General features: G+C 41.9%; 1 protein-coding gene and 1 long non-coding RNA gene across 8 annotated transcripts in view; one reads left to right on the plus strand and one right to left on the minus strand.

Moving 5' to 3' along the window:
* The window catches only part of KATNAL1 (katanin catalytic subunit A1 like 1), a 35,061-nt gene extending 22,836 nt beyond the window's left edge, over positions 1-12,225 (minus strand). Inside the window, exons 1-5 of one of the 6 annotated variants that reach the window (XM_081004137.1) lie at positions 12,023-12,225; positions 10,695-10,799; positions 4,651-4,826; positions 1,748-1,908; positions 810-975 (exon numbers count right to left, since the gene is read on the minus strand). In XM_081004137.1, the coding sequence (XP_080860263.1) occupies positions 810-975; positions 1,748-1,908; positions 4,651-4,812 (489 nt within the window). In that variant the 5' untranslated portion in view covers positions 4,813-4,826; positions 10,695-10,799; positions 12,023-12,225. Of the gene's footprint in view, positions 1-809; positions 976-1,747; positions 1,909-4,650; positions 4,827-10,666; positions 10,800-11,826; positions 11,941-12,022 lie in introns of those variants that run through there. The other 5 variants (XM_081004134.1, XM_081004138.1, XM_081004135.1 and 2 more) reach the window with 5 other exon arrangements.
* LOC308476564 lies at positions 11,983-20,053 on the plus strand. Of its 2 annotated transcripts, XR_013985959.1 has the most exons (3): positions 11,983-12,116; positions 14,787-15,417; positions 17,132-20,053. It is a non-coding gene; the product is annotated as an uncharacterized lncRNA (long non-coding RNA). The 2 variants fall into 2 exon arrangements; XR_013985960.1 differs by lacking the exon at positions 14,787-15,417 and having other exon boundaries at positions 12,009-12,116.
* The last annotated feature ends 4,964 nt before the right edge of the window (positions 20,054-25,017 follow it).

Consider the following 25,017-nt stretch of genomic DNA (forward strand, 5'->3'; position numbering starts at 1 on the left):
GTTTGCTAATACAAAAATATTGTTCTGTATTTAGATAGCCTAAAAACCCTGCCTCTTTATAATTACCTTACATTCATTACAATTGAAGAAAATCATTATTGCTTTTCCTTCCTTGAGCCAATTTCACTTTATCTTTAAAGTCTTTCCAAAATAAAAATCTGTCAGGCTTTCATTTGCCACTGTTGGTGCAGAGCAAAACTTCCAATTTTATGCACAGTTGGTGTTAAAATCCTCTGCTTGTACCCAGTAGTTTTAAAAAGCTGTAGCTTTTATCAGTATCTCCTGCCCAACCCAAAATTAGATTAATGTCAAGGTAATAATGAACTCAGGACAAAACGTAAGAGATGCAGAGAACTGCTATCTGAGAATATGCTCCCCCCATGGACTACATTTGTATTATACAACTTAATAGTTTCAAAGTACTGTAATTTTTAAAATGCAGTTCTTTTGTGTTGACACAGCAAAACAGATTCACTGTTCATATCTTCTGCTCTTCTTTTTTGGGAGGAGTTCAGTCTTTCAGACATATTTTGGCTTGGGAAGCAAAGAATATAATACCAAACTTTTCAACATTCCAAATTTCATCGATTTAAAAATTGTATCTTGTATCAGCTGTTCAAAGGAGATGGTAACTCTCACAGTCTGTTCCTTTCTCTCTCTTAATATCTGAACCAGTTGTAAATATTGGGAGGGAAATTATATTTTTGTAAGTATGCATTCATTACACAGTCATGCTTTCTTGCCAAAAGAAAATATACATTTTTTTCCACATAAGAAAGGTACCTGCCAGCTGCCCCCTAAATTCTTACCTTTTCATCTTTTCCTTTTGCTCTAGATTCCCTTTCTCGGCTGCTGGCAGGTTTTTCATTTTTTGAGATTGGTTGAGCTCTGCCCACAGGTCCACGCTGCAATCCTGGCGATTCTCTCCTCAGAGGTTTCACTTCTCGATTGGGTCTTTTTATTTGAGGTGGGGCTCTGTCAAGCAAAGGAAATATGATGCAGCTAACATTGGAGAGAAACAAAATGCTTTACTACTGTGTTTTGCTACCCAATTCTGTGGGGAAAACCTGATGTTCAGATCATGCAAGTTGATCTGTGAGAAGCCAGTGGGTGGGTGGCCATGCTTTGGGGCAGAGAGTAGAATTAAAGTACCTTGTCATCCCTTCTACAGCTATGAAAATCATAATGGTTGTATTTCTGCCCCGGAAGCCAAATTAGACTCAACACGGATCCCAATTTTGTTGTCGGGCATGGGAAAAGTAGAGGTATGGCTGCAAAGGAAAAACTGTGAGCTTTAAGGTACATTCCCAATTGTTACTTGGCAAGCAAGCCTTGCTGTCAGCCCCAATTAGCTGATCAGCACTGACAACATGCCACAGTGGGACTGGCTACATTATGGAGTTCCCAAGTGGGAACTCTGAAGCACAGCCAATCCCTACCCAAAGCAGGACTCACTGTAAATCATAGTTTTTCTCTATGTTTATATGCTCAAACCATACTTAGGGTTATGAACAATGGTTTACACAGGGCACTGCTGTTTGCTGTGTTTTCTGAACCGATCCAGCAACAAGTAAAGCTGAAGCCCCTACCAGAAAACAGTCTAAAGAAGCCAGAACAGGGAAAGAAGTAATACAAGGTTTGAAATAAACCTAATTTCTTAGTCACTATATGACATACATTCTCAAATATTAAGTACAGGTAATTAATCCACCAATAAAAACTGCAAACTTATTTTAAACCCAATTACCTGTGCTCAGCTGGAACAGGAGGTGGCCAAACAGTTGGATCCCTAAAATTTTCATCTTGATAAGATATAGGAATATCTGTAGGTTTGTCTATTTTAAAACTCTCTAAAGTGTTGACAATGCTCTTTACTTGTTCATATTCTTCCAATAGTTCTTGCCGAACCTTGAAAATAAGCAGAGTTTATTACACTGACTAAAGCATTCCTAGTTAAGTTAGAAAAGAATTAAGCTCATCATCACGACAAGGCAGGAATGATATACTGCACAGCTGACAGTAGGCAGACTGCAGTCTATCTCTCCAACACCTATTTGCCCAATTTTCTGTATGAGATCGTATCATTTATTATTTTAAAAATGTGTTTATGTTAACACCATTAAATTTATTACCTGCCCTTCATCAGCAAAACTCCTGATGGCACCCCCCAGTCGTTTCATATAGATTTCAAATAGCATGGGGAACACCACAGGAAGGCTCCCATGGCTTCCCAGTAGCCTCCCAAAACTACTTTCTGGAAATAGCCCTGAAGGTAGAAAGAGAACCATTGAACTATAGAGTTTCCCCAACCCCACCTCCCTGAGCTGCTCCAGAAAGATAGCATGCATGGTCAATGGTTTTGGAAAGCCACCAATAGGTTAAAAAGAATGAACAGAGTCACACTCCCCCCATCTCTTTCCTGACAAATGTCAGGGCAACCAAGGCTCTTTCAGTACCATGACCAGGCTTAAAGCCAGACTGAAATGGATCCAGATATTCAGTCTCAATCCAAGCATGCCTGAAGCTGGACCGCTGCCACCGTCTGGAGCACCTTGCCTGAAAAGAGGATATGAGTCGCTGGGTATTTCTCCAGTGAACCACTGATCACTTCCTGGAGCCACCCAATCAATAGCCTAACACTAGCTTTAAGAAGCCAAGATGGAAAAGTATTAAGAGGGCAGGTGGTCGGACACACTTCTTCAAGCAGCTTGTCTACAACCTCAGGACACAGTAATCAAAACTGATCCAGTACAGATGGAACAGACAGTGCACCGGAAACCTCCAATGAACTTGCTCTTATATCTATCAACAGCAAACATATGGCCTATTTCCGCTCCTGTTGCGATCAAAGGATGTGTGGCCTTTGAAACATTCAATTCCACACACACCTCAAACAAAATCAAAGCACCACACACAGAAAGCCAACAGTATGATTCCATGAGTTTAACAAATAAGAAAGACTTCAATGTCTCACACCACAAAAATCTTTAAACAGGTGTAATGGCATTGGGCAATATCCAAGAAAGTGACATTCAGTATAGACCCACTGAAATCACTGGACTTTCTAGTTTTGGCAGGGAGAATTAACCTGCTGTATCAGAGAGATATTATTTTTCAAGCTCTGATTTTATCAAGGACACTTAACAGATACTTTCATGACTACACATTTGTAGGGCCAAAGTAACACGAAAAGTAGGCACTCATGGACCCAGCAGGCAGCAATGCCCATCATCAGTGCCCCTGGAAAGTGCTGATGCAATCATGGCCATTGCTGCTGACGGTATCCATGATTGCATGCCTTACAAGTTACATTTGTCCATATGTATGTATACAGAAGATTAAGACTGCTTGCATGTACAGCAAGATGGCATTTGTGAATGCACCCCTAAATTAAAAGTGCAAATTGTAATTTGCAGTCACAGAATCATGACAATATGTAGAAGAAATTAATGCTCTTATTAATGACAAGGCAATGAGCAACTGTCATAATGGACCCAACAAATATGAAGGCTACGTGAGTCAAAACAAAAATCTATTTTGAAATAGTGAGATGAAATCCTGCTAAGTTTTTTTATTGTATGAAAAGAGGATTCATGTAAAATGCCAGTTTAAATAAAAAGACACAGTAACAATGAAATTATCCTTGTTCTAGTTTAGCACATCATACACAAGGGTGCAATTCTGCCCCCCTCCAAGAAAGCAATATTCTCTAACAGAATTGTGGTTGAAGATGTGACTTGTAGCCCAACTCTAAATATGTTTCCTCATACATAGTCTCACCAAGTTCAATGGCTCTTATTTGCTTTGTTCTTAAAATTATCTGACACCGACCAAAAAGTAATTGTAGAAAATTAAACATCTCTGACATCAACACAAAACATATGCCACAAAATTTTTGATGGCACTGTATAGTGTCCAGACTAAGTTAATGCTTCTAGCAAATCAGGCTTATCTAAGCTTCCTGCACATTAAGTGATACAGGAAGAAGAAGAATAGCACCTACACTATCTTTACTAACGAGGGATCAAAACAAGACACAGGAAAGAGGGTTAGGGGGAGAAGGATGGGAAAGGGAAAGTGGGGGCAGCAGAGGAAGTAGGAAGAGTTAACTATGCTTGTGAACAGGGGTGTTTCTTTGGAATACAATGATGAATATGCATTCAGAAAGAGAAGAGGCTGAATAAAATAATATTAATAAAAAGAAAACAGACGCCATTAGATATAAACACCATTGTTTAAGGAAAAAAACCCTAATCTGCAAATGTCAACTAAATGTTTATGAACTTCAATTTAGCAGAATTCATATATGACCGTCAATATGTTTAAAAATTGCTGAAAGATATTCCCATTTTCTTGTGGTCCAATTACTAGGTGTAGCTAACCTAGCCAGATCAACTAATGGATCTTAGGAAAAGAGTAAAATCATTTGTTAAGGTGGGGACTTTAATGTGACTGATAGCGAAGGGCATTCCACAGATGTTGCAGCCTGCCCCGCTCCTAATTTGTTGATGCTATGAAGTTTTGTATTGTTTATTTTAAAGTTTTCAATCTTTTTGTTCTATTTCCGGCCATCACATGAGCCACCAACAGCAGCATATGTATTTCCCAATAAATAAAATATCTAGTCATGCAAGTATTGTTTTTTCATACCTGCTGCCATTTGCCCTTCAGTGCTGGGTCTCTGATGGATTGACAGTGTCTTTGAATTTGCTGGATGACACCCTGGTAATAAACCATGGAGGAGTCATAGTTTCCGAGAAGTGCATATTCCCTTCCTTTTTTAGCATTATCACAGATCTCGGCCAAATTCATTTTCTTCGAGAAACCTATAACGCAGCATGGAAACATAAAAATAAAATAATTATATGTGGTCTAACAAATCATTAAGTAGTAACCTGAGGTTATTCTCATGGACTGGATGAGACCAAAAAAACGGAGGTGTTGTTAGACCAGATGAGTGGGGCTCAGTCTGCTCTGAATACTGCTAAACTCCCCCTGAAGGAACTGGTGCATAGCTTGGGGGTACTTGTGAATCCATTATGTACTGCTGATCAAGGCACATACAACCTTTGTAGCATAGTGTGTCTTCCAACACCTATGACCCTATACAATCACACCTCGGGTTGAAGTAGCTTCAGGTTAAGCATTTTCGGGTTGCGCTCCGCGGAGCGCATTACTTCCGGGTTTCGTCACTTGCGCAGACACTCAAAATGACGTCACGCACATGCGTGGAAGCGGCGAATCGCGATCCGCGCATGCGCACATTGCATTCGTTTCAGGATGTGAACAGGGCTCCGGAACAGATCCCGTTCACATCCAGAGGTACCACTGTATAGACAGAGATAACAGAACTTCTCTTGTCTATGCTGTGGTAGCTTCAATGTTAGATTACAGAAACACATTACAGTGGTACCTCGGTTTAAGAACAGTCCAGTTTAAGAACAATTCAGTTTACAAACTCCGCAAAACCAGAAATAGTGTCCCGGTTTGAGAACTTTACCTTGGTCTAAGAATGGAACACAAACAGTGGAAGGGCACTGGTGGTGGGAGGCCTCATTAGGGAAAGCATGCTTCAGTTTAAGAAGAGCTTTGATTTAAGAATGGACTTCCAGAACAGATTAAGTTCGTAAACCGAGGTACCAATGTATACATGGATGGGTCTGCCTTTGAAGATGGCTCAGAAACTTCAGCTAGAACAGACTTCAGTAGCAAGATTGCGGAGGTCAGGAGTCCAATTCTTGCACAACTGCAGTGGCCATTGATCAGTTCTTAAGCTCAGTTCAAAGTCCTGTTTTGAGCTCTATATGGCTCAGGACTCCAATACCGCTCCTCATCTGAACCTATCTAGGCCTTGGTAGCCATTAGAGGCTCTTCTCAACATGCTTTCTCAAACATGCAGAGATCCACAATATGTAAGCAAGCCTTCTCAGTGGTATCTCCCTGTTTGCAGCAAACTCTCCCAAGGGACTTATGCCCAGTGCCATCAGTGTTTGTGCTAGGTGCAAGGCTTAAACATCCATTTACCCAGACCTCATTAACTGGGAGGGTAGTGAGTTGTTTTTTGGCTTTTTCAGTGTTCATCCTTTAGTGAGGTGGGTAGAATTTGTCCTTCTATGAGTACTCTTGGATGAACACAATTATCTGCTTTTTTCTTTTTCTTTCTTTTTTTTACAGTTTTAATGTATTTTATGCTGTAAGTCACTTTGGGACATTCTTCTGTGTGTGAAAAACAACAAATCTAAAAAACTGCAATTTAGACCTATAATCTCAACTTTTACTGTTCTGCACAATTTATTGCTGATTTGCTAACTATGGAGCCTCCAACCACCACCAGAAATCTTATCTTATTCAAGCTCTCTGATATATACATCTTGTGGTACACTTATTCCCAGCCATAATTCACATATTACCTTTAAAAATAAATTCACTGAAAAGATGTCATTTGTGAATTAAGACCAAAATATATAGAGCAATGTTTTACACAGTGAAGACCCAACAGCAGTATTCATGCATGTGAGGCCCAATAATGGCAAGGATACGGGTTTCTGCTACAAAAGTACTGCATCTCATCAATAAAAATAGTCTCCAACCCTCTGCTCATCCATACAGGAGCAGGTTTTTCAGATCTTTCAAAAAAAATCAACCCACACAACAAGCTGGCTCTATGTTGTTTTTTATTCATTCTAGTCCTCACCAAAGACGCCTTGCTGAATGACAGTTGCAAAGCAGTCAAAACATAGGCTACACTGCAGGTTCTGGCCAAGCAATGCTCTTTTGCTTCAATGTACAGAACTGCTGATTACCTGAAGCTGGCCTCTTTCCAGACAACAACCCAAACAAATTAATGCACTTGAGATACAGTAAAGCCCTCCAGGACACTTCTGAAAACATGGTTGAAGAGAAGGTGATGTCACCTAGTTATTTTTGGCACAAGGAAGACACAATTTGTTTATTAAATTTGTATACCGGCCTTCATCCAAAGATCACAGGGAGGTTCACAACAGAAAACTGCAAAATGAGGACACAAAATACATAATACATACTAAAACAGAAACAAACCAATAAATCCAGGGAGGGTTTCTTGAGAAGTGGTTTTACCATTGCCTCCCTCAAGCAGGCAGGGACCACCTCCCAGGCCCAGCCAACTGTCCCTTCCTTTATCAGTCAAGATAGCAAGGGTCCAGAGCTCAAGTGGTCGCCCTGACTGATCCAAGCACCTTGTCCGCATCCTTCAGCCTTCCAACTTGAAACTCATCCAACACAACAGGAATAGACAGTATTCTGGACACACCTTGAAATTATGTTCTGGGGATCGTGCCTAAAACCAAAATCACATGTGGTCAAAACTCACTGGGTTCAATGGCAGATGGGATTGCCAAAATCATTTCCCCATAACTCTGCCCCCTTCTGCCTCTTTTTATTTATTTTTTAAAATTGTCATGTGTGGAAAGCTGAATGTGCACAACTAAAATGTGCCTAAGCTGCAGGCTTACTGTATCCTGCTAATAACAAACACAACAGGAAACCTGTCTTAAAAGTCAGGCCCAGACATTTCTAAGTCTTAAGTATTTACAAATCAAGAGCACGAATCTCAAAAGGAATGCTGTCCATCTCCAAAAAGGCTCTATAAAATGTTCTTCAGTTTGAAATGAACACAAGACAACCTCTGCTATGTAAAGCAAACAGTCCCCATACCATTGGGGCACTGCTTGCAATGCTTTCCCAACTCATGTTGTTGGGGAACCCTCTGGAGCAATTTGAGGGGCACATGGAAAAGAGGAAAGGAAAGTCCTACTGCATTAGTGGAATGTCACTCATACAGCACAGGATATAATCAAAAATGTTTTTTCTTCAAACATTTTCCTGTTTTTTTCCTGCCTGCAGAACCTGGCTCTTTAAAACTGTAGCATTTTGGCTACTTACATTTATGCCAACAGCTTGCCCCCCCCCCCTTTTTACAGTTTTGTCATGATTTGCAAAAACTATAATTTGACCTATAAGTCACCTATTTGACCTATAAGTCTCCTATAAGGTGACTCGGAAACTACAACTAATCCAGAATGTGGCAGCAAGACTGGTGACTGGGGGCGGCCGCCGAGACCATATAACACCGGTCTTGAAAGACCTACAGTGGCTCCCAGTACGTTTCCGAGCACAATTCAAAGTGTTGGTGCTGACCTTCAAAGCCCTAAACGGCCTCGGTCCAGTATATCTGAAGGAGCGTCTCCACCCCCATCGTTCTGCCCGGATGCTGAGGTCCAGCACCGAGGGCCTTCTGGCGGTTCCCTCATTGCAAGAAGCAAAGCTACAGGGAACCAGGCAGAGGGCCTTCTCGGTAGTGGCGCCCGCCCTGTGGAACGCCCTCCCACGAGATGTCAAAGCGATAAACAACTATCTGACATTCAGAAGACATCTTAAGGCAGCCCTGTTCAGGGAAGTTTTTAACGTGTGATATTTTAGTGTATTTTTGGTTTCTATGGAAGCCGCCCAGAGTGGCTGGGGAGGCCCAGCCAGATGGGCGGGGTATAAATAATAAATTATTATTATTATTATTATTATTATTATTATTATTAGACTCCTGTATTAGTCCATCACAAAATCCCAGGTAGCTTTTGAGTCTCCTTCATTTATGTATCATGCATAAGAGAGTTCATATATGCATGTCAAAAAGCTGCTGCTCCTGCCCAAGGTTTAGAAATCTTATACTAGATAAGATAAGGAGGTCACAAAAGATATTAACCTTCACTCTTAACAGCATAAGCTGAGCTGATCCCTAACCAAGATTAGAAAGAAAGTTCTCTCTATGGGTTATAAAGAAGACACCAATGATCTAATACATTCTGAAAGGCTTTTCCTTTTTTGAAATACCTGCATACAAGTTTGTTTCAAATTTAATTACATTTCAGAAAGAGAGAGTCCCAACATTTTTGCAGACTCTGTTTTCTGCCATTCCAGCAAATACTATGCTCTACTAGACCCGTTTCTTCAGTTTGCCTTTGCTCCACAATACAAATGCACATAGAATCATAGAGTTGGAAGAGACCACAAGGGCCATCGAGTCCAACCCCCTGCCAAGCAGGAAACACCATCAGAGCACTCCTGACATATGGTTGTCAAGCCTCTGCTTAAAGACCTCCAAAGAAGGAGACTCCACCACACTCCTTGGCAGCAAATTCCACTGTCAAACAGCTCTTACTGTCAGGAAGTTCTTCCTCATGTTTAGGTGGAATCTTCTTTCTTGTAGTTTGGATCCATTGCTCCGTGTCCGCTTCTCTGGAGCAGCAGAAAACAACCTTTCTCCCTCCTCTATGTGACATCCTTTTATATATTTGAACATGGCTATCATATCACCCCTTAACCTCCTCTTCTCCAGGCTGAACATGCCCAGCTCCCTTAGCCGTTCCTCATAAGGCATCGTTTCCAGGCCTTTGACCATTTTGGTTGCCCTCCTCTGGACACGTTCCAGTTTGTCAGTGTCCTTCTTGAACTGTGGTGCCCAGAACTGGACACAGTACTCCAGGTGAGGTCTGACCAGAGCAGAATACAGTGGCACTATTACTTCCCTTCATCTAGATGCTATACTCCTATTGATGCAGCCCAGAATTGCATTGGCTTTTTTAGCTGCCGCGTCACACTGTTGGCTCATGTCAAGTTTGTGGTCAACCAAGACTCCTAGATCCTTTTCACATGTACTGCTCTCAAGCCAGGTGTCCCCCATCTTGTATTTGTGCCTCTCATTTTTTTTGCCCAAGTGCAATACTTTACATTTCTCCCTGTTAAAATTCATCTTGTTTGTTTTGGCCCAGTTCTCTAATCTGTCAAGGTCGTTTTGAAGTGTGATCCTGTCCTCTGGGGTGTTAGCCACCCCTCCCAGTTTGGTGTCATCTGCAAATTTGATCAGGATGCCCTTGAGTCCATCATCCAAGTCGTTGATAAAGATGTTGAATAAGACTGGGCCCAAGACAGAACCCTGTGGCATGCTAATAAGCACGGGTGTTGTTAGGGAGTGACTCAGGAGGGTCTAAGGCTGAATCCCAGATCTGCCCCTTTTCTCTTTTTAACTACCTATAGAGCAGCTGGAAGTGATCTTCCAGGTTAGGTATTAAATTATCCCTACATGCTGCCCTGAACAATCTTTTGGCAGCAGCATTCCCCACTGTGACTTCTGGGTTGTTCTTAAGGGCAGCCATACATACAGTGCATTACAGTAATCCAAACATGAGATTAACAGAGGATGTGTCATTCTGGCCTGGTTCTCTCTAACCAGGAATGGTCAGAGCTGATGAATCTGTGCCACTGAGGCTACCTGTGCCTCAAGTAACAATGCTGGGTACAGAAACAGCCCCAGGCTACACAATCGTATTTGGGGGAGGGGGTTGCAACCCTTTCCTGAACAGCCTACCTATGCAGCTTCTCAAATCAATACCCATTTGCCCATAGGACCTCAGTCTTGCCAGGATTCTGCATGTTTTTTGGCCACATCAAGCCCATTGATGCAGTCTTGTCTTCTGGGTCCTCCATGGAGACAGAGATAATAATATTTTTAAAGCGAACATGAAAGCATGCTGAGCACACCTTGCTAACTTGGATGCCACTCACAGCTGCTTCATGAGCATCACACAATGACTTTAGGCTGATTGTGTGAAATGCCTCTATCGGAATGTACTGTGTTTGAAAGACACCAAGTGTTCTACCTGTGGCATTCAACTGATGGTGGCAGTTTCAAACATGCAAAGCATCACATCCAGGTGAGAACCCACATCACTGTAACTGCAGAAGAACTCTGAAAGGGCACAGCTCTAGAAAAGGGTAAGATTGCAGTTAGCTTTCACCCAACTTAATGTTTCAAAATACTTCATCCAATACAGACCTGAACAGATTTTCTTTTAAAACGCCTAAAATGTTGCCATTAAAATCTTGTGTTTTAAGGAAATGAAGCTGAAATACAAAATGAATCCATTGCTACATCATGATTAGCATCATGTTTGACATCCTATGCCCTTTTAAAATGTGTTGCAGGGGTGGGTTGTTATTGGGTTCTTTTTGTTTTTATTTTGATTATGTATTTTGTGGTTTTATATTCCAATTTTATCTTGTGAACTGCCCTGAGACCTGCAGAGATAGGGCAGTACAGTGGTACCTCTGGTTACATACTTAATTCGTTCCGGAGGTCCGTTCTTAACCTGAAACTGTTCTTAACCTGAAGCACTTTAGCTAATGGGGTCTCCCACTGCTGCTGCGCCACTGCCGCCGCGCGATTTCTGTTCTCATCCTGAAGCAAAATTCTTAACCTGAGGTACTATTTCTGGGTTAGCGGAGTCTGTAACCTGAAGCGTATGTAACCCGAGGTACCACTGTATTATTAATAATAAAGCCTGAAATGTTAAATTCATCCCATCACATTGTGAAGGGGGAGAGCAATCTCCACAATTAAAGCTGCAAGGAATTATCTGGTTTTATTGTCCTTTGCACTGAAACCTGTACAGGAGACATTACTGCAGAGCCCTAAGTACTGCCTCCTCTCTCTTTTGGTTTTGCAGCCATGGCAATATATCTCATTAATTTCCCAGCTCCTCCTTGTCGCGTAAACCTATAGCATCATGATCTAGCCGCCTAACGTTGCCACCCCAACCTTGGCTGAGAGCCCGAAATCTTAAGGCCTCCTACAGGCAGAAGAGGAGGGGAGGGGCCTCTCGACACCGTTATATGGGCGACGCCCCACATTGCGGTCGCTTCCCCACCACATAACTGCCTTTCTCTCCCCCCCCCTCTAGCCGACCCTCAAAATGAAGCGGGAGCGGGGAGGGGGCGCTGAAAGAGACTCACAGGCAAAAAAGAAGCGGCACGAAGCCCGAGACAAGAACTTCGCTGGGATTTGTAGTCCTTTTGTCAGCTTCGCGTCTCCTTGGGCTACCAGGCGAAGGCGAGACTACAACTCCCATCATGCCTCGCGAAGGAGTGAGAGGGAGGGGGGAGAAATAAAAAAATATCCCCCCCCCGGACCCCTTTGGACTTGGCTTACCTGCGGAGGGACGCCTAACTACGAAACACTGCGGCTGGCGGCTGGCGGCGAGGGGGTTCGTTTCGCATCCTCCTGACTCTGGGCTGACGACCCGGTGAGAACGCGCGGGGCGGGGGGGGGGAGGATGGAAAGGCCGGCCCGAGAGAGAGAGAGAGCGCTCGCGCGTGTCTCTTCGCGCACGCGAGAGGGGAGAGGAGGGGGCTCAGCCCTCCGGCTCGTTGGTGCGAGCGCGCGGTAGCGGCGGCGATTGGTTACCATGGAGGCAGAGAGGGGAGGGGACGGGCGCGCGCGCACGCGTGCGTGTGTGCATAGCTCCTGCCGCTCCTCCCCCTGCTGGAGGGAGACTTGAATCTTCGAGGTCGAACCAACGGGCGGTTTCTGCTGCCCCCTCCCCTCCCGAACCCAATAAACTTTTCCTCAGTTCAGAGTTTTCTGCTCACGTCAGCATTTTAAAAAAATAATTCTATCTTTTAATCTATTCACCGAGATTGGTGGGGGGGAGTGTTACTATGCTGCCCCCTTTCCCCCTTCAGATGTCATTTTTCTTTTCTCTTTAATTGCAAGCAAGCTTGGTTGATGTATAACGATCATGGCTACAAAGTGTAATAATATAATAGTGTTATACAGTGGTACCTCGGGTTACATACGCTTCGGGTTACATACGCTTCAGGTTACAGCCTCCGCTAACCCAGAAATAGTGCTTCAGGTTAAGAAATCATGCTCTGGTGGCACGGGGGCTGCGGGAGGCCCTATTAGCTAAAGTGGTATCTCAGGTTAAGAACAGTTTCAGGTTAAGAACAGACCTCCGGAACGAATTAAGTACTTAACCCGAGGTACCACTCTGTGTGTGTGTGTGTGTGTGTGTGTGTGTAATACACACACACACACACACACAAACACACAAACAAATAAATAAATAAATAAAATAAAATAGGCATTCAGGCTTGTAGCCAGACAGTCATGCCACTGAATTCAATGGGAATTAAGGTAGTCATGGCTACCTTGTTCCATTAGTGTCAATGGGTCAGCTATGGGTCTGGATGCAGCCCTACCTCTTCTAAATAACCCACCTTTTATCCCACCAAGGTCCTTAATGCAGTCATGGGAAAACGGTAACTGCTTTGATTTTTTTCCCTACAATCAAGTGGTATATAAATTTTATGAAGAAAAGAAATACAAATAAAATCATATTGAGCTTTTACCAAGTCTCTGACTATATAGTAAGATGTGTTCTATTAAACTTTACAAATCATGGTAAAATTAAATTGTGGACACGGTACCTATCTTTATTTCCTCCATCATAAAACTGAAGTGTTATGTACATTATTAAAGCTGTATAGAGCAGTGTTTTTCAACCTTTTTTGGGCAAAGGCACACTTGTTTCATGAAAAAAATCACGAGGCACACCACCATTAGAAAATGTTAAAAAAATTAACTCTGTGCCTATATTGACTATATATAAAGTAATTCTCTTGAATAGGAATCAAATAAACACAAAGAAAGTATTTTATAATTACTTTATTATGAAATAGTAAGTAAACAGAAATATGAAAAATTATAAAATACTTTATTCAATGCGCAACCTGGGCCTGTTTGGCTGAACACAAAGCTGATATTCTGGCTAGAATCGAAGAAAGACACACACGTAGCTCTTCGTCAATAGCTCTCAGTCTCTCTCTGTATTTAGTTTTTATAGCAATCATGCTTGAAAAGCTCACCTCACACAGATATGTAGTGGAAAATGGGAGCAATGTCAAAATAGCTTTGTTTGCCAGAAGGGGGAACTCCTTGGCAGTATCCAACCAAAAACTGTCCAAAGGTAGATCAGCAAATCTTAGCTTGAAACCACGATTTTGTCTTAGTTCAGTTAGTTCCTCCTGCTCCTGTAAAGTCATGTCCTTTCCACCAACTGATGCTGAGCTATAAGGGTCCCTAACACAGTCAAGGCATTCAGTGGAGACTGAAGAGAAATAAAATGACAACTTCTCCGGTCCTCCTGGTGACTCGAGTTGCGATGTCTTCTTCTCTCCGCTGCTGCGCACGCTGTGCTCGGGCGGGAAGGAAGTCGGAAGATGATGTCCTACTGTGATAGGTCCAGGCTGGAGTCTGGATCAATCACAGCCCGGACATCAGAAAAGTGGAGGGTGTCCCCCTGAGGAGCGCCAATCGGCGCCCCTGCTGGCCGAGGGTGGGGTCAAAAACCCCACCCCACCCCATACCCAGGACACAGTCCAGCGCCTGCCTAGTGGGGGAAAATTTGAATTTTTTATTTTTTTTTAATCTTTCGAATTTTTCAATTTTTTCCCACCGCACACCAGGCAACATCTCGCGGCACACTAGTGTGCCGCGGAACAGTGGTTGAAAAACACTGGTATAGAGTCATCATTACCGTACAATGCTTTTTGATACAAAAAAAATGCATTTACCCTACAGCCTCTGAGGATAAATCCCATTGAACTCACTGGGATTTTACTTCAGAGTAGACGGGCCTAAGATTGTGCTGTTAATTATTATAAATAAAATTAGCAGTAGTAATGAAAGAAAACAGTACAATACTAAACATATTTAAGCAGAAGCAGGGTGTTTTAAATACCTTCCTCCTGTTGCAGCCCTTTGAAATGGAGTAAATAAATAAATAATACAACTAAATTTAACAAAATTGGCTCAGATCCAACTAAATTTAGTCATGTTTAAGTCTCTAGGTGGGTGGGTGACAAAACAGTTTTGTCACTACTAACATAAATCCTATCCGTTTCCACTTAAGTGCTGCTCACTGCTGTGTTTGAAGAAACACTGATTTTCATTTTGAAGAGGAAAGAAAGCTGGTGTTTCTGTCTTCATTCATCATATCAGTTGCCTGCAAATCACAGCCTTGCATTGTGTGTGAAGGGAGCAACTGTACAAGGTGCTTTGGGGTTACTTAGAGAACTGCAGCTCCAATTTCAATAATAAGGCTTAACGGCAGCCTGAGAAGAATTTATTGTCCACAATGATAGTCTAAAGCCAAATCCACTCACTCCCGAGACTCTGCAAAGGCAGCAATTAGGCAGCATTTTATTGGGCTGCATGGAACACACGGAAGATGCTGTCAAACTAATCTCGAGAGTTTAGACACAAAATTGGTTTCCTGGATAGAGAACATAAGAAATCTGGCAACCTGAAGATATTTAAAGAACTTAAAGCTCTCTGGAGAGAAGCTCAAGTTATTGAGCTGGAGACAGCTGAACATCTGCAAAGAGGAGAAAAAAGGAGTTTTCAATGAACAGCACCAAAGTGCTCCATAATTTTGGTGCAGCATCTAAAACAGCAATGAAAACCTTAGCATTAATTTGCAGCCGTAACTTGCAGCTAAGGATTCAATTCAAGGCTCCAGGCCTAAAATGGCAATTTCCCAGGTAGGTATCAGATCAGCATTATTAGGCACTGGAAATGTCTAAAAAATGTAATAGCCATTATTCATTGCTGCACAGCACTCCTAAGGGTGTCATCTTCCAATGAAAGGCTGCCCCTTAAGGCCAAGTAAGATGTAATGCAAGCAATGCATTATTGGCTCTCTTGATAATTTCTTTAAATCTTAAAAGCCACTGTGGGTGGATATGGGAGAGAATGACTTGGCTCCATACCTCCCCGTCCCTCACCTCAGCTCAAAGCTGCTGTTGACTACACTCAGGGCTGAAGATACCGTTCTTTTGCATCTCTGAAGCACACACAGCACATTCTTATATGCAAAGTGGTTGGTTTTTTTGGGGGGGGGGAGGGTGTTGAGCAGATGGTCCTTCCTCGTTGGGAGCACTGATGAGCAAAATGTTACACAATAAACAGACATGGGTTGATAGATGAGCTGGCAAAAATCCTGTGGATTCCTATTTAGAAGTAAGCTCCGCTGAGTTTAGTGTCTGTCTTTTTCTCCTTAGTGAGTCTATTAGCAACTTCTGCGTATTTAACCCAGTCCTTAGAAAGGTTCTCTCCCAAGACAAGTCACAAATACATAAAGACTGCATATATACCATACATTTGAAGAACATTCCCCTCCCCCAAAGAAAAGAAACTTGGGAACTGTAGTTTTGCACCACCCCAGAGTTCCAATTCCCAGCATGCATAGCAAACTACGGCTTACAGGATTCATTGGGGAGGTGTGATTTAAATGTATGGTGTGTATGTAGCCAAAAGGTCACCAGGAGATCTGGTTGCAGCACATGTAGTTGGATTCTTAGGTACTATTTCCTAAAGTGGGGCTTCTCAACTCTCTACTTCCATTCAGTACACAGGCCCCTTTGTAAGGCAGAGAATAAAGCAAAAATAAAGCCATGTGCATCAGGTACCTGTGTGGTGCATACCACCATCAGCTGGTGAAAAACAATGTTCAGTTTGGCCCACTCCCATGCAGCTATTGGCCCTGTTGGTGGAAAAATATGAACACACAAGTACCTGTGACTGTGTTTTTTCCCCCATTGATGGATGTCATAGCAGCTTCATAATGGCACATAAGCAGGGTTAACATTCCCTTCTCCCAGTCTGCTTTGACATAAATTAAAATCCCTCTGAGGCTGGTTTTAAATGTTTTTGTTTTTTGTTTTTTGGTGTCACATCTGTTTCAGTCCTAAGCAACTTATCCGGAAGTATGTGGCAAATGCCACTCTGTTGGTTTATATTTATAAACAGTCTCTCCAAAAGTAGCTGCAATGATGTACTGTACAATAAAACAAAAACAAATAAAAGCAATGCAATAAAACATCCTCAGCAATGGAATATCTTAAGGTAAGAATACTATAAAATTCATGTCAACAACATTGGCAACTATCTCTGTAGGAGTGGCAGAAGAAATCATATTTTACCAAAAACTTCATAAGTCTGTTGCTTGGCAAGCCTCTCTGTGGTAGGCATGCCAGACAGCACATTTTTCCATTTTCCCAATGTTTCCTTTAATTTCTGCTTTTTTTAGTTTTCTTTCACACAACATAAAAGCCACTTCTGTTTTGACTAATGTACACATTTTTGCAAAAGAAAATTCCCAATATACGGTAATGCATTTTTGTCTGTTATTTTCACTAATATATTCCTTTTTATGCACTTTTATCTAATACATTGATTTTTGTACACATTGGTCAGCTGCTGAACTCCATCGCAACATTCAGATCGGTGTGAATCTGGAAGGCTGGCTGTGTTTCAGTTCTCCTACGGTTTCAGAAAGTGCTAATTTGATAAATTCAGCTATAAATGTGAACTGAATCAAATTCCTCCCCGATCCTTCGTCTCAGATGATAAGACTGAGAGGGGGGAAGCTGAGCAAGTGACTCTCACCACCTGCCTGAGTCTCTGCCACCACACTGCTTGAATTCCCACTCTTGCTTTGCTGGATCATTACAGCCATGAGGCATCACTACTGCACCACTGGAACCTCTGCCTGCCAGCTAGGCCATGGGGAGCTGCTGCTGGGCCCCTTTCTCATTTGACCGAAGGGCAGCAACTGCCCCACTTCCAGCAGAGGACTGGTCTGGTCAGCAGCCCTCCCACAGGTTCCTTCAAGTCTCGCCTGGCCAAGCCTCAGAAGACTTGGCAAAGCCTTTCACCACTGACTTGATGAAGCTATATTAGACTTGTGGCTGCTGGTGGTGTGGAAGAACAGAGGAAGGGCTTGAGTCCCATCTCAGGCAGCAAAAACTGCTTTGCACTTTTGTACAAAAAGATACAAGAATTTCGGGCTGCTCATCAACTTTACAAGACCTGGATTTTAATGTTATTCGGTTTTTATTCGTTTATTGTTATCTATACTGATGTAAGCACTATGCTGTTATGCAACTAGGTTTGTATACAGTGGTACCTTGGGTTACATACGCTTCAGGTTACATACGCTTCAGGTTACAGACTCCGCTAACCCAGAAATAGTACCTCGGGTTAAGAACTTTGCTTCAAGATGAGAACAGAAATTGTGCGGCATCGGGTGGCCCCATTAGCTAAAGTGGTGCTTCAGGTTAAGAATAGTTTCAGGTTAAGAACGGACCTCAGGAACGAATTAAGTACTTAACCCAAGGTACCACTGTATTCTGAAAACTGGAAGCCCATTAAAAAAATAATTAAAAAGAAGAATTTAGGTATGCTCCACACGGCGCTAACTTGCACACTAGGATTTCTTATCACAGTCAGGAAACTCGAACAAATGGCTGAGTGGGAGAACGAGCTGATGGACAGGATTTGCTTTTTCCTGCTGTAAGGCTGCTGCTATGTTTGTGAAAACCCTCCTGCTCACAGAGTGTGGGGGCTGCCTTGTCCTTGCTTCTCTCTCCTCTCCCCCTCAGTTTGTCAGTGTGGATTGTCAGCTGGTTCCCTCTGGGAGTGGAAAAAGGCAAAGAGTGTTTGCAAGAGAACAGATGGGCAGGAGACGAGGGGGATGGGCCTGCAAGCCTCTATGTATGAGAGGCAGCAGCTAATACGTCTGGGTCATTGAAAGAAAGAGGATGGCAATATGAGGCAACAGACTGAATAAACTAAACAAAAATGAAACATGAGGATTTGAGACAGCATGTTCTAAATGGGTAATCTGGCAACGCTGCCTAACATTCATCACCTCCTGGGCTCCGGCACATGCCTTGAAAGCAAGCGGCGTCCATCTGAAGTGTATTTTTTTTGTTTGCCTGATTTAGGACCTGATGGATTATTTTGGAACATAGAGGTATCAATAATAAAATGAGGACAACAAGCGAGTGGCTGATTTATACAAGTGCAGATGAGAGCAGAGTTGGGTTTTTATAGCCTACATTTTCCAGTATTGATTATGAATAACTTGGATTATGAATAACCGCAATTAAAGTTCTCTTTCCCCACTGAAAATCATACATGCTTTATGGTGGACAGACACACACACAGACACAGAGTTACCCAAAGATAGGCTCTCACGGCACCTGTTTTCCCTTGCAGTGCAAAGAACAGTGGAATTTCTTATCACATTCTCCTGATGAGTCCATATGGCCATATGAGTCCAGTGAATGCACTCTCTGGGCCAAGAAAAGACATCAGCTGTTCTTGGTGATCAGTGGGTGGTCTCTGCTTTTCCCAGTGACAAAAGTGGATTGCATGCTTTGCTGTAACTCACATCATGTCATTTCAGAGCTCTGAGCTCAGAAACCTATGTGGATGTAGTGTTTCACAGGTATGATACTCTGTTACTCTCTCTTCAAACTCAGTTTCCCTGCTGGTTTTTCGTAGCCACCCAAAATGATGTTATTTCTTTTAATGTCAGTAAACAACTGTTTATGCCAGTAGGTATTTATTAATTAACTAATTAAGAAAGAATGTGTTATGTTGAGCCACATATCCTTACCACCAGGTGGTCACCAAACGTTTGGGACCTGTGGGCATATCTGGAATTTTGAGATAGTGCCATAGGTAACAAATACAAAATGGCTGCCGGGGGGGTGGTACGTGTCTGTGGCATAACACAAAATGGCTGCCACATCTAAAAGAGCAGGAAAAGAGGCAGGACCACAAAATGGTGTTGACATGTTCCCCAAGCCCATCAGTGTGGGGAAAGGCACCTGCATCAGCCACTGCCACGCACACTCATGGAGAAATGCTCTTTGCCATTCTCCAAAATGAGTATGATTGTCCAGTCCTGGCATCCAAGAAATATGGACATATTTAAGGATGCATGTTCCATGTCGGGCCAAGCCAATGCAAACCTCTCATTTAGTGTGAATTTTTGAGAGGATGTTTACGGAGACCTTTTGTGGGTGCTATAAGAATTACTGGCAGACGTATTGGTGCCTGTTGATGCCAAGCTGGCGATCTCCACTTAACATGTCAAAGTGGACATTGTTCAGCAACAACGGAAGTGGAGGTTCGTTCAGGACATGGAAAGAGCCATTCTCTCATCAGCCAGTCTCAGAAACCAATGGGAAATTTGTTGCAATCACAAAAATGACTCATGATAATACAATAAATGCATCCTTACCCTAAATCTAATCACTTGGAAGTCACTTTGAAATAAATGGGACCAAGGGCCAAGTTAGATGTGAACTTACTGAATAATTCCTTAATATATATATATATATATATATATATATATATATACCTACTGTGGAAATGTGAGCAACAGATTTCACGGGCATTTGAAGATACGCTTGTTGCTATTCCCTTAATTTCCTGACATTAGTTTTTTTATTTTTGTATTAATTTAATGATGCTGTTTTATTGTGTATTTGAATTAAGGATATTTATATTTCAATGGTTTGTGTAACTTGCTTTTTATACTTTGTTAATTGCTTAGAAGCTTATTTTGACATTTAAGTGGCATATAAAATAAGTAAATAATCTGGCTGGCCACTGTGAGAACAGGATATTGGACTAGATGGGCCTTTGGTCTAATGTAGCAGAGCTCTTCTTATGTCTCTTTATCCATTTGAGTTGCATTTATGCATTTCTCACATCTAGTTACTTTAGCCCTGGCTCCCATGTAAAAAGGGTAGGATAGGGTGTTAGTCGAATTTTTCAACCAAGTGTCATAGTCCAACGCCACCTAGTGACTTCAAGAAGACATACAATCTGTGAAGAATAAATTACCGTACACATAGCAAGTTGTGTAGAGATTCAAGTTGCAGCATGAGAAGATCTACTTTCTTTTCATACATAAGGGGTTACTCTGCTTCAGAGGTTCTTCATTACATTGGATTTCTCTTTGACTGGCCTCTTGGAATCTCTCTTTCTCCCTCCCTTGTTCCACAACTTATCACATATTTGCAGCCCATACCACACACACAAAAGAGCTATGAGGAAAATGTGCTATGGATGTGCCACATGAAGCAACAAGCTGGGGCACCTTCTCATGGGAAAATCTATTTTTGAATAGGTGTGGAGCCTGCATCTTTGAATGATTGGCTGGCGTGCCTATTTGGAAATACTGCTGAGCAAATCTAAGCCATGATTTTAAACTGTCAGCTGCCTGGGTAATAAATAGAGGTTGTAAAAGAAGAGGCTACATAAAGGTTTAAAAGGGGCCATTTATGGGAAGCACATAGCTCAGTGGGAAAGCATCTACAGGGTTGGTTCCTCAGGACGGGCTTGGAATGTGCCGTTTGAAAACCTGACAATCAGCAAAGATAATATTAAGCTATGAGGTCCAATAGTCTGACTTGGTATAATTCAGCTTTCTATGTTCCTAGTTTGATATGGTTGCCCAAACAATCTTTTTACGTTTCTTTTCCACTTGTGTTAAATAGAAATCAACCAAGATATTTCAGGACGGAGAATCCTTAATGGTTCATTAAAAACATCTTTTTTATTCGACAGGCTATTAAGTTTTTCTCCTATTTTAACTCAGCTGAACAGCCCACTAAACCTCCTGTTCTACAGATAAGCTTGTAGAGAGGCTTTATTGAGAAATGAATTGACTCTCCCCACTTTTAAAACATCTGATAGTTGAATGCTGTATTGTATTCTCAGTTGTTTTTAGGTTTTCCTCCCCATTGTATCTTCATTTTATTATTTCTATCTCTGCATGCATTTGTTTTGGTTACACTTATTACCGGTACTTCTACTGTTTTTTGTATGTATTTTTATACACACACACACACACACACACATATATATATATATATATATATATATATATATACACATAGCAACAATTTTCATCATATTGCCTGTTCAGCTGTTTTGCTATTACAGTACTTTCTGCAAAATGCTTTTAATGGAGTCCTACATTACAGGCGCAACATCTCCAACGTCCGACATTGTCTTTGGTAATAACATCCTTCTAGCCCCTTAAGGCAAACTGTACTTATTAAGCCAATTTTACTGCACTATACCAAACTGTACCTGTATCCTTAAAAAACAAAAAGATAACAGCCTTCACAAAGACCTCATTCACACCATACATGTAAAACATTATGATACCTCTTTAAATAGTCACGGCTTCCCTCAATGCACAGGGAACTCTGGGAATTGTAGCTCTGGGTCCTCCTAACAGCTCTCAGCACCTTTAACAAACTACAGCTCCCAGAATTTTTTAGGGAAAGCCATGACTGTTTAAAGCGGTATCATAGAGCTTTAAAGTATGGTGTGAATGTGATCAAAGTTTTCCCAGCTTAGGGGTTTTTTTTACACCAGTTTTGTGCAGTAACTAAAGTCTGGCTGTTATGTAGAACAATAACAGCTGCATTAAACAGTTATTGTTTTAAAAGGAAGTCGTCCTCACCCTTGGTAACCCCCCTTTACAAGTATGACAGTGCAAAGTCTCAATGTGCAAGCTTGAGTGAAATTGCAGCATGAGTGCATCTCCTCCACAGGAACCTCGATGTCTGTAAAAACAGTAAGAAAAGGGGAAGGGAAGGGAGCAGAGGCAGGCTTTCTGCTTTCATGCACTGGTTCCAGGCTACCACTAAAACAGATGTTTGCCTGAAAAGGGTTGCACCTGCCAAGCCACCAACCTCAAGTTTCCTTCCTTTTTTCCTTTTTAAGGCTTCTGAAGCAGTGGGGGTGGCGCATTTGAGCAATGTGTAAAGCACTGGTTGTCGTTTTTGTATTTCCCCCAAGACACTAATCTCCTCAGAGCAAGAAATCAGAAAGGGAGTCTTCTGAGACACAAGAGAGTTGAAAAGAGAGGGAAATGTCTGTCAGTGGGTGCACAAGCCTTGCAGGAGAGAAGCTCATAGTACACTCCAAACAGGGCTGTTCCTCAGCATTTCCTGAAGGGTCATGTTGATGCCTGTTACCGGGCCAAAATATTTGCTTATGCGAGATTTTGATCCTTTATTTATAAAATTTATATCCCCACCACCACCAATCTTCCCAAAGGAGCCCCTGGAGGCAAGCAGCTAGTGATAGAACGGTAAAAACACTTTTAACGGCATCTTTAAAAACAATTCCAGTACAGCTGCAGACTTGGAAAGATCTCAACTTAAACAACTTGTTGAAAAGAGGAAGATATTGCCCAAAAGACGACACCTGTCTAATTCAAGCGAGGGCATTCAAGGAGAGAATTCTATAGAGCACTTCCTCAGGCAGGCAGGATGGAAAACAACCATCAATTAGGACAGCAAGGACAATGTACAAAAGCAGGTGGAACTGGGTTGCGCTGGTCATTGTGCTGCAGGGGGTGCCACAGCAATGCTGTGGACAGAATGCAGCATGAGAGGCAGGGGGTGCCAAATTTTAGCATCTCGCAGGGCACCACTGAAATTTAAGAGCCCAAAGTCTGCCACTGCTCCAAATTTTGTGAGACAACATCTCCCAACGTTCCTGACCATTGGTTGTGCTAGGTGGCAGAGACTGATTATGGGAGCTAGAGTCCCACATTGGGAGCGAGGGTACCACTAAAGTGAATTTTTGGGTATCATTAGGTAGGAGGCTTTAATTACAGTATGAATACAGTGGTACCTCGGGTTAAGAACTTAATTCGTTCTGGAGGTCCGTTCTTAACCTGAAACTTCTTTTTTTTTTTTTTAATGATATTTATTAAAGTTTCACAAAAAAAGAATCACATTAATAAAAAAGAAGAATTTAAGAATAAAAGGAAAAATACACAATGCAAAATACAAAAAGAAAAAAGAAAAAACAGTTAAAAACAATTCCGTCTTTTCATCACTTCTTTTATATTTACTTATTTCCCGGACCTCCTCATACCTCCCTCTTTTGTATTCCAATTCAGTTTGTTAATCCAGCAATTTCTTTCCCTCCTTTTTAATCCCAATCCTTAATCTTAATATATTATAACATTAAATTTTTACCTATTAAAAACCAATTTTTCCATTCTTTTAACCTTTTTAATCCTAATCCTTAATCTTGATATATTTATAACTTTAAAGCCTGTACAGCTAGAAGCCACTTAACTTCAATCCAACATCACTCTAACATTCGTTAATTTTGCAATGTTTCTGTAAATAATCTTTGAATTTCTTCCAATCTTCTTCCACCGACTCTTCTCCCTGGTCACGGATTCTGCCAGTCATTTCCGCCAATTCCATGTAGTCCATCACTTAACCTGAAACTTCTTAACCTGAGGTACCACTTTAGCTAATGGGGCCTCCCGCTGCCACAGCACGATTTCTGTTCTCATCCTGAAGCAAAGTTCTTAACCCAAGGTACTAATCTGGGTTAGCAGAGTCTGTACCCTGAAGCATCTGTAACCCAAGGTGCCACTGTACACTCAATGCATTAACCAGCAGGTGGATAGAAACAGCTGTAACATCACAAACCAAAGGGCCCTGGTTAAACAGCATCATATCGCTGTAACCAGTCATGGACCAGAACTACAATTCCCAGAGCTCCCTGGGTAGAGAGATTGTTAAACCACTCTGAGATGTAGTTCTATGAGGGGAATACGGGTCTCCTAACAACTCTCAGCACCCTTACCAAACTACAGTTCCCAGGTTTCTTGGAGCGTGGTGTGGCGTGAGACTGCAAGAAATGAAGTTACAGGAACCAGGCAGAGGGCCTTTTCCAGGCAGAGGGTAGTGGTGCCCACTCTGCAGAATGCCCTCCCATCAGATGTCAAAGAGATAAACAACTATACAACTTTAAGAAGACATCTAAGGGCAGGCTTGTATCAGGAAGTTTTAAATGTTTGATGTTTCATTGTGTTTTTTATATTCTGTTGGAAGCTGCTCAGGAGTGGCTAGACCAACCCATTCAGATGGGCGGGGTATAAGTAATAAATTATTAAGATTATTATTAAATGTATGGTGCAGACGGGGCCTTAATGTAGGGTTGCCATACGTTTGGAATTTCCCAGACATAAAAACCGCTCAAATTGCAGAAGCACCATCTGAAATAACTTGGATCCTACCCAATAATGTCTGTACATTTTAATTCTTTGGCTGGTCTTATCAAAAGGATGTCATAAAAGGGTTTCCACCCCATCAGGACAGGAGATGAGTAAGGAGTGATGATGTTGGCAAAAATTCTCACCCATAACATGAGGAGCTGTTATTGTCTGTAGCCATTGTTCCTATGCAAGTTCATTCAAGAACTGCAGTCTTTTTGCCCAACATTTAACTGCTCAT

This window comes from Podarcis pityusensis (assembly GCF_964106645.2).
Source record: "Podarcis pityusensis genome assembly, chromosome: 4".
In the NCBI taxonomy this organism is placed as follows: Eukaryota; Metazoa; Chordata; class Lepidosauria; order Squamata; family Lacertidae; genus Podarcis; species Podarcis pityusensis.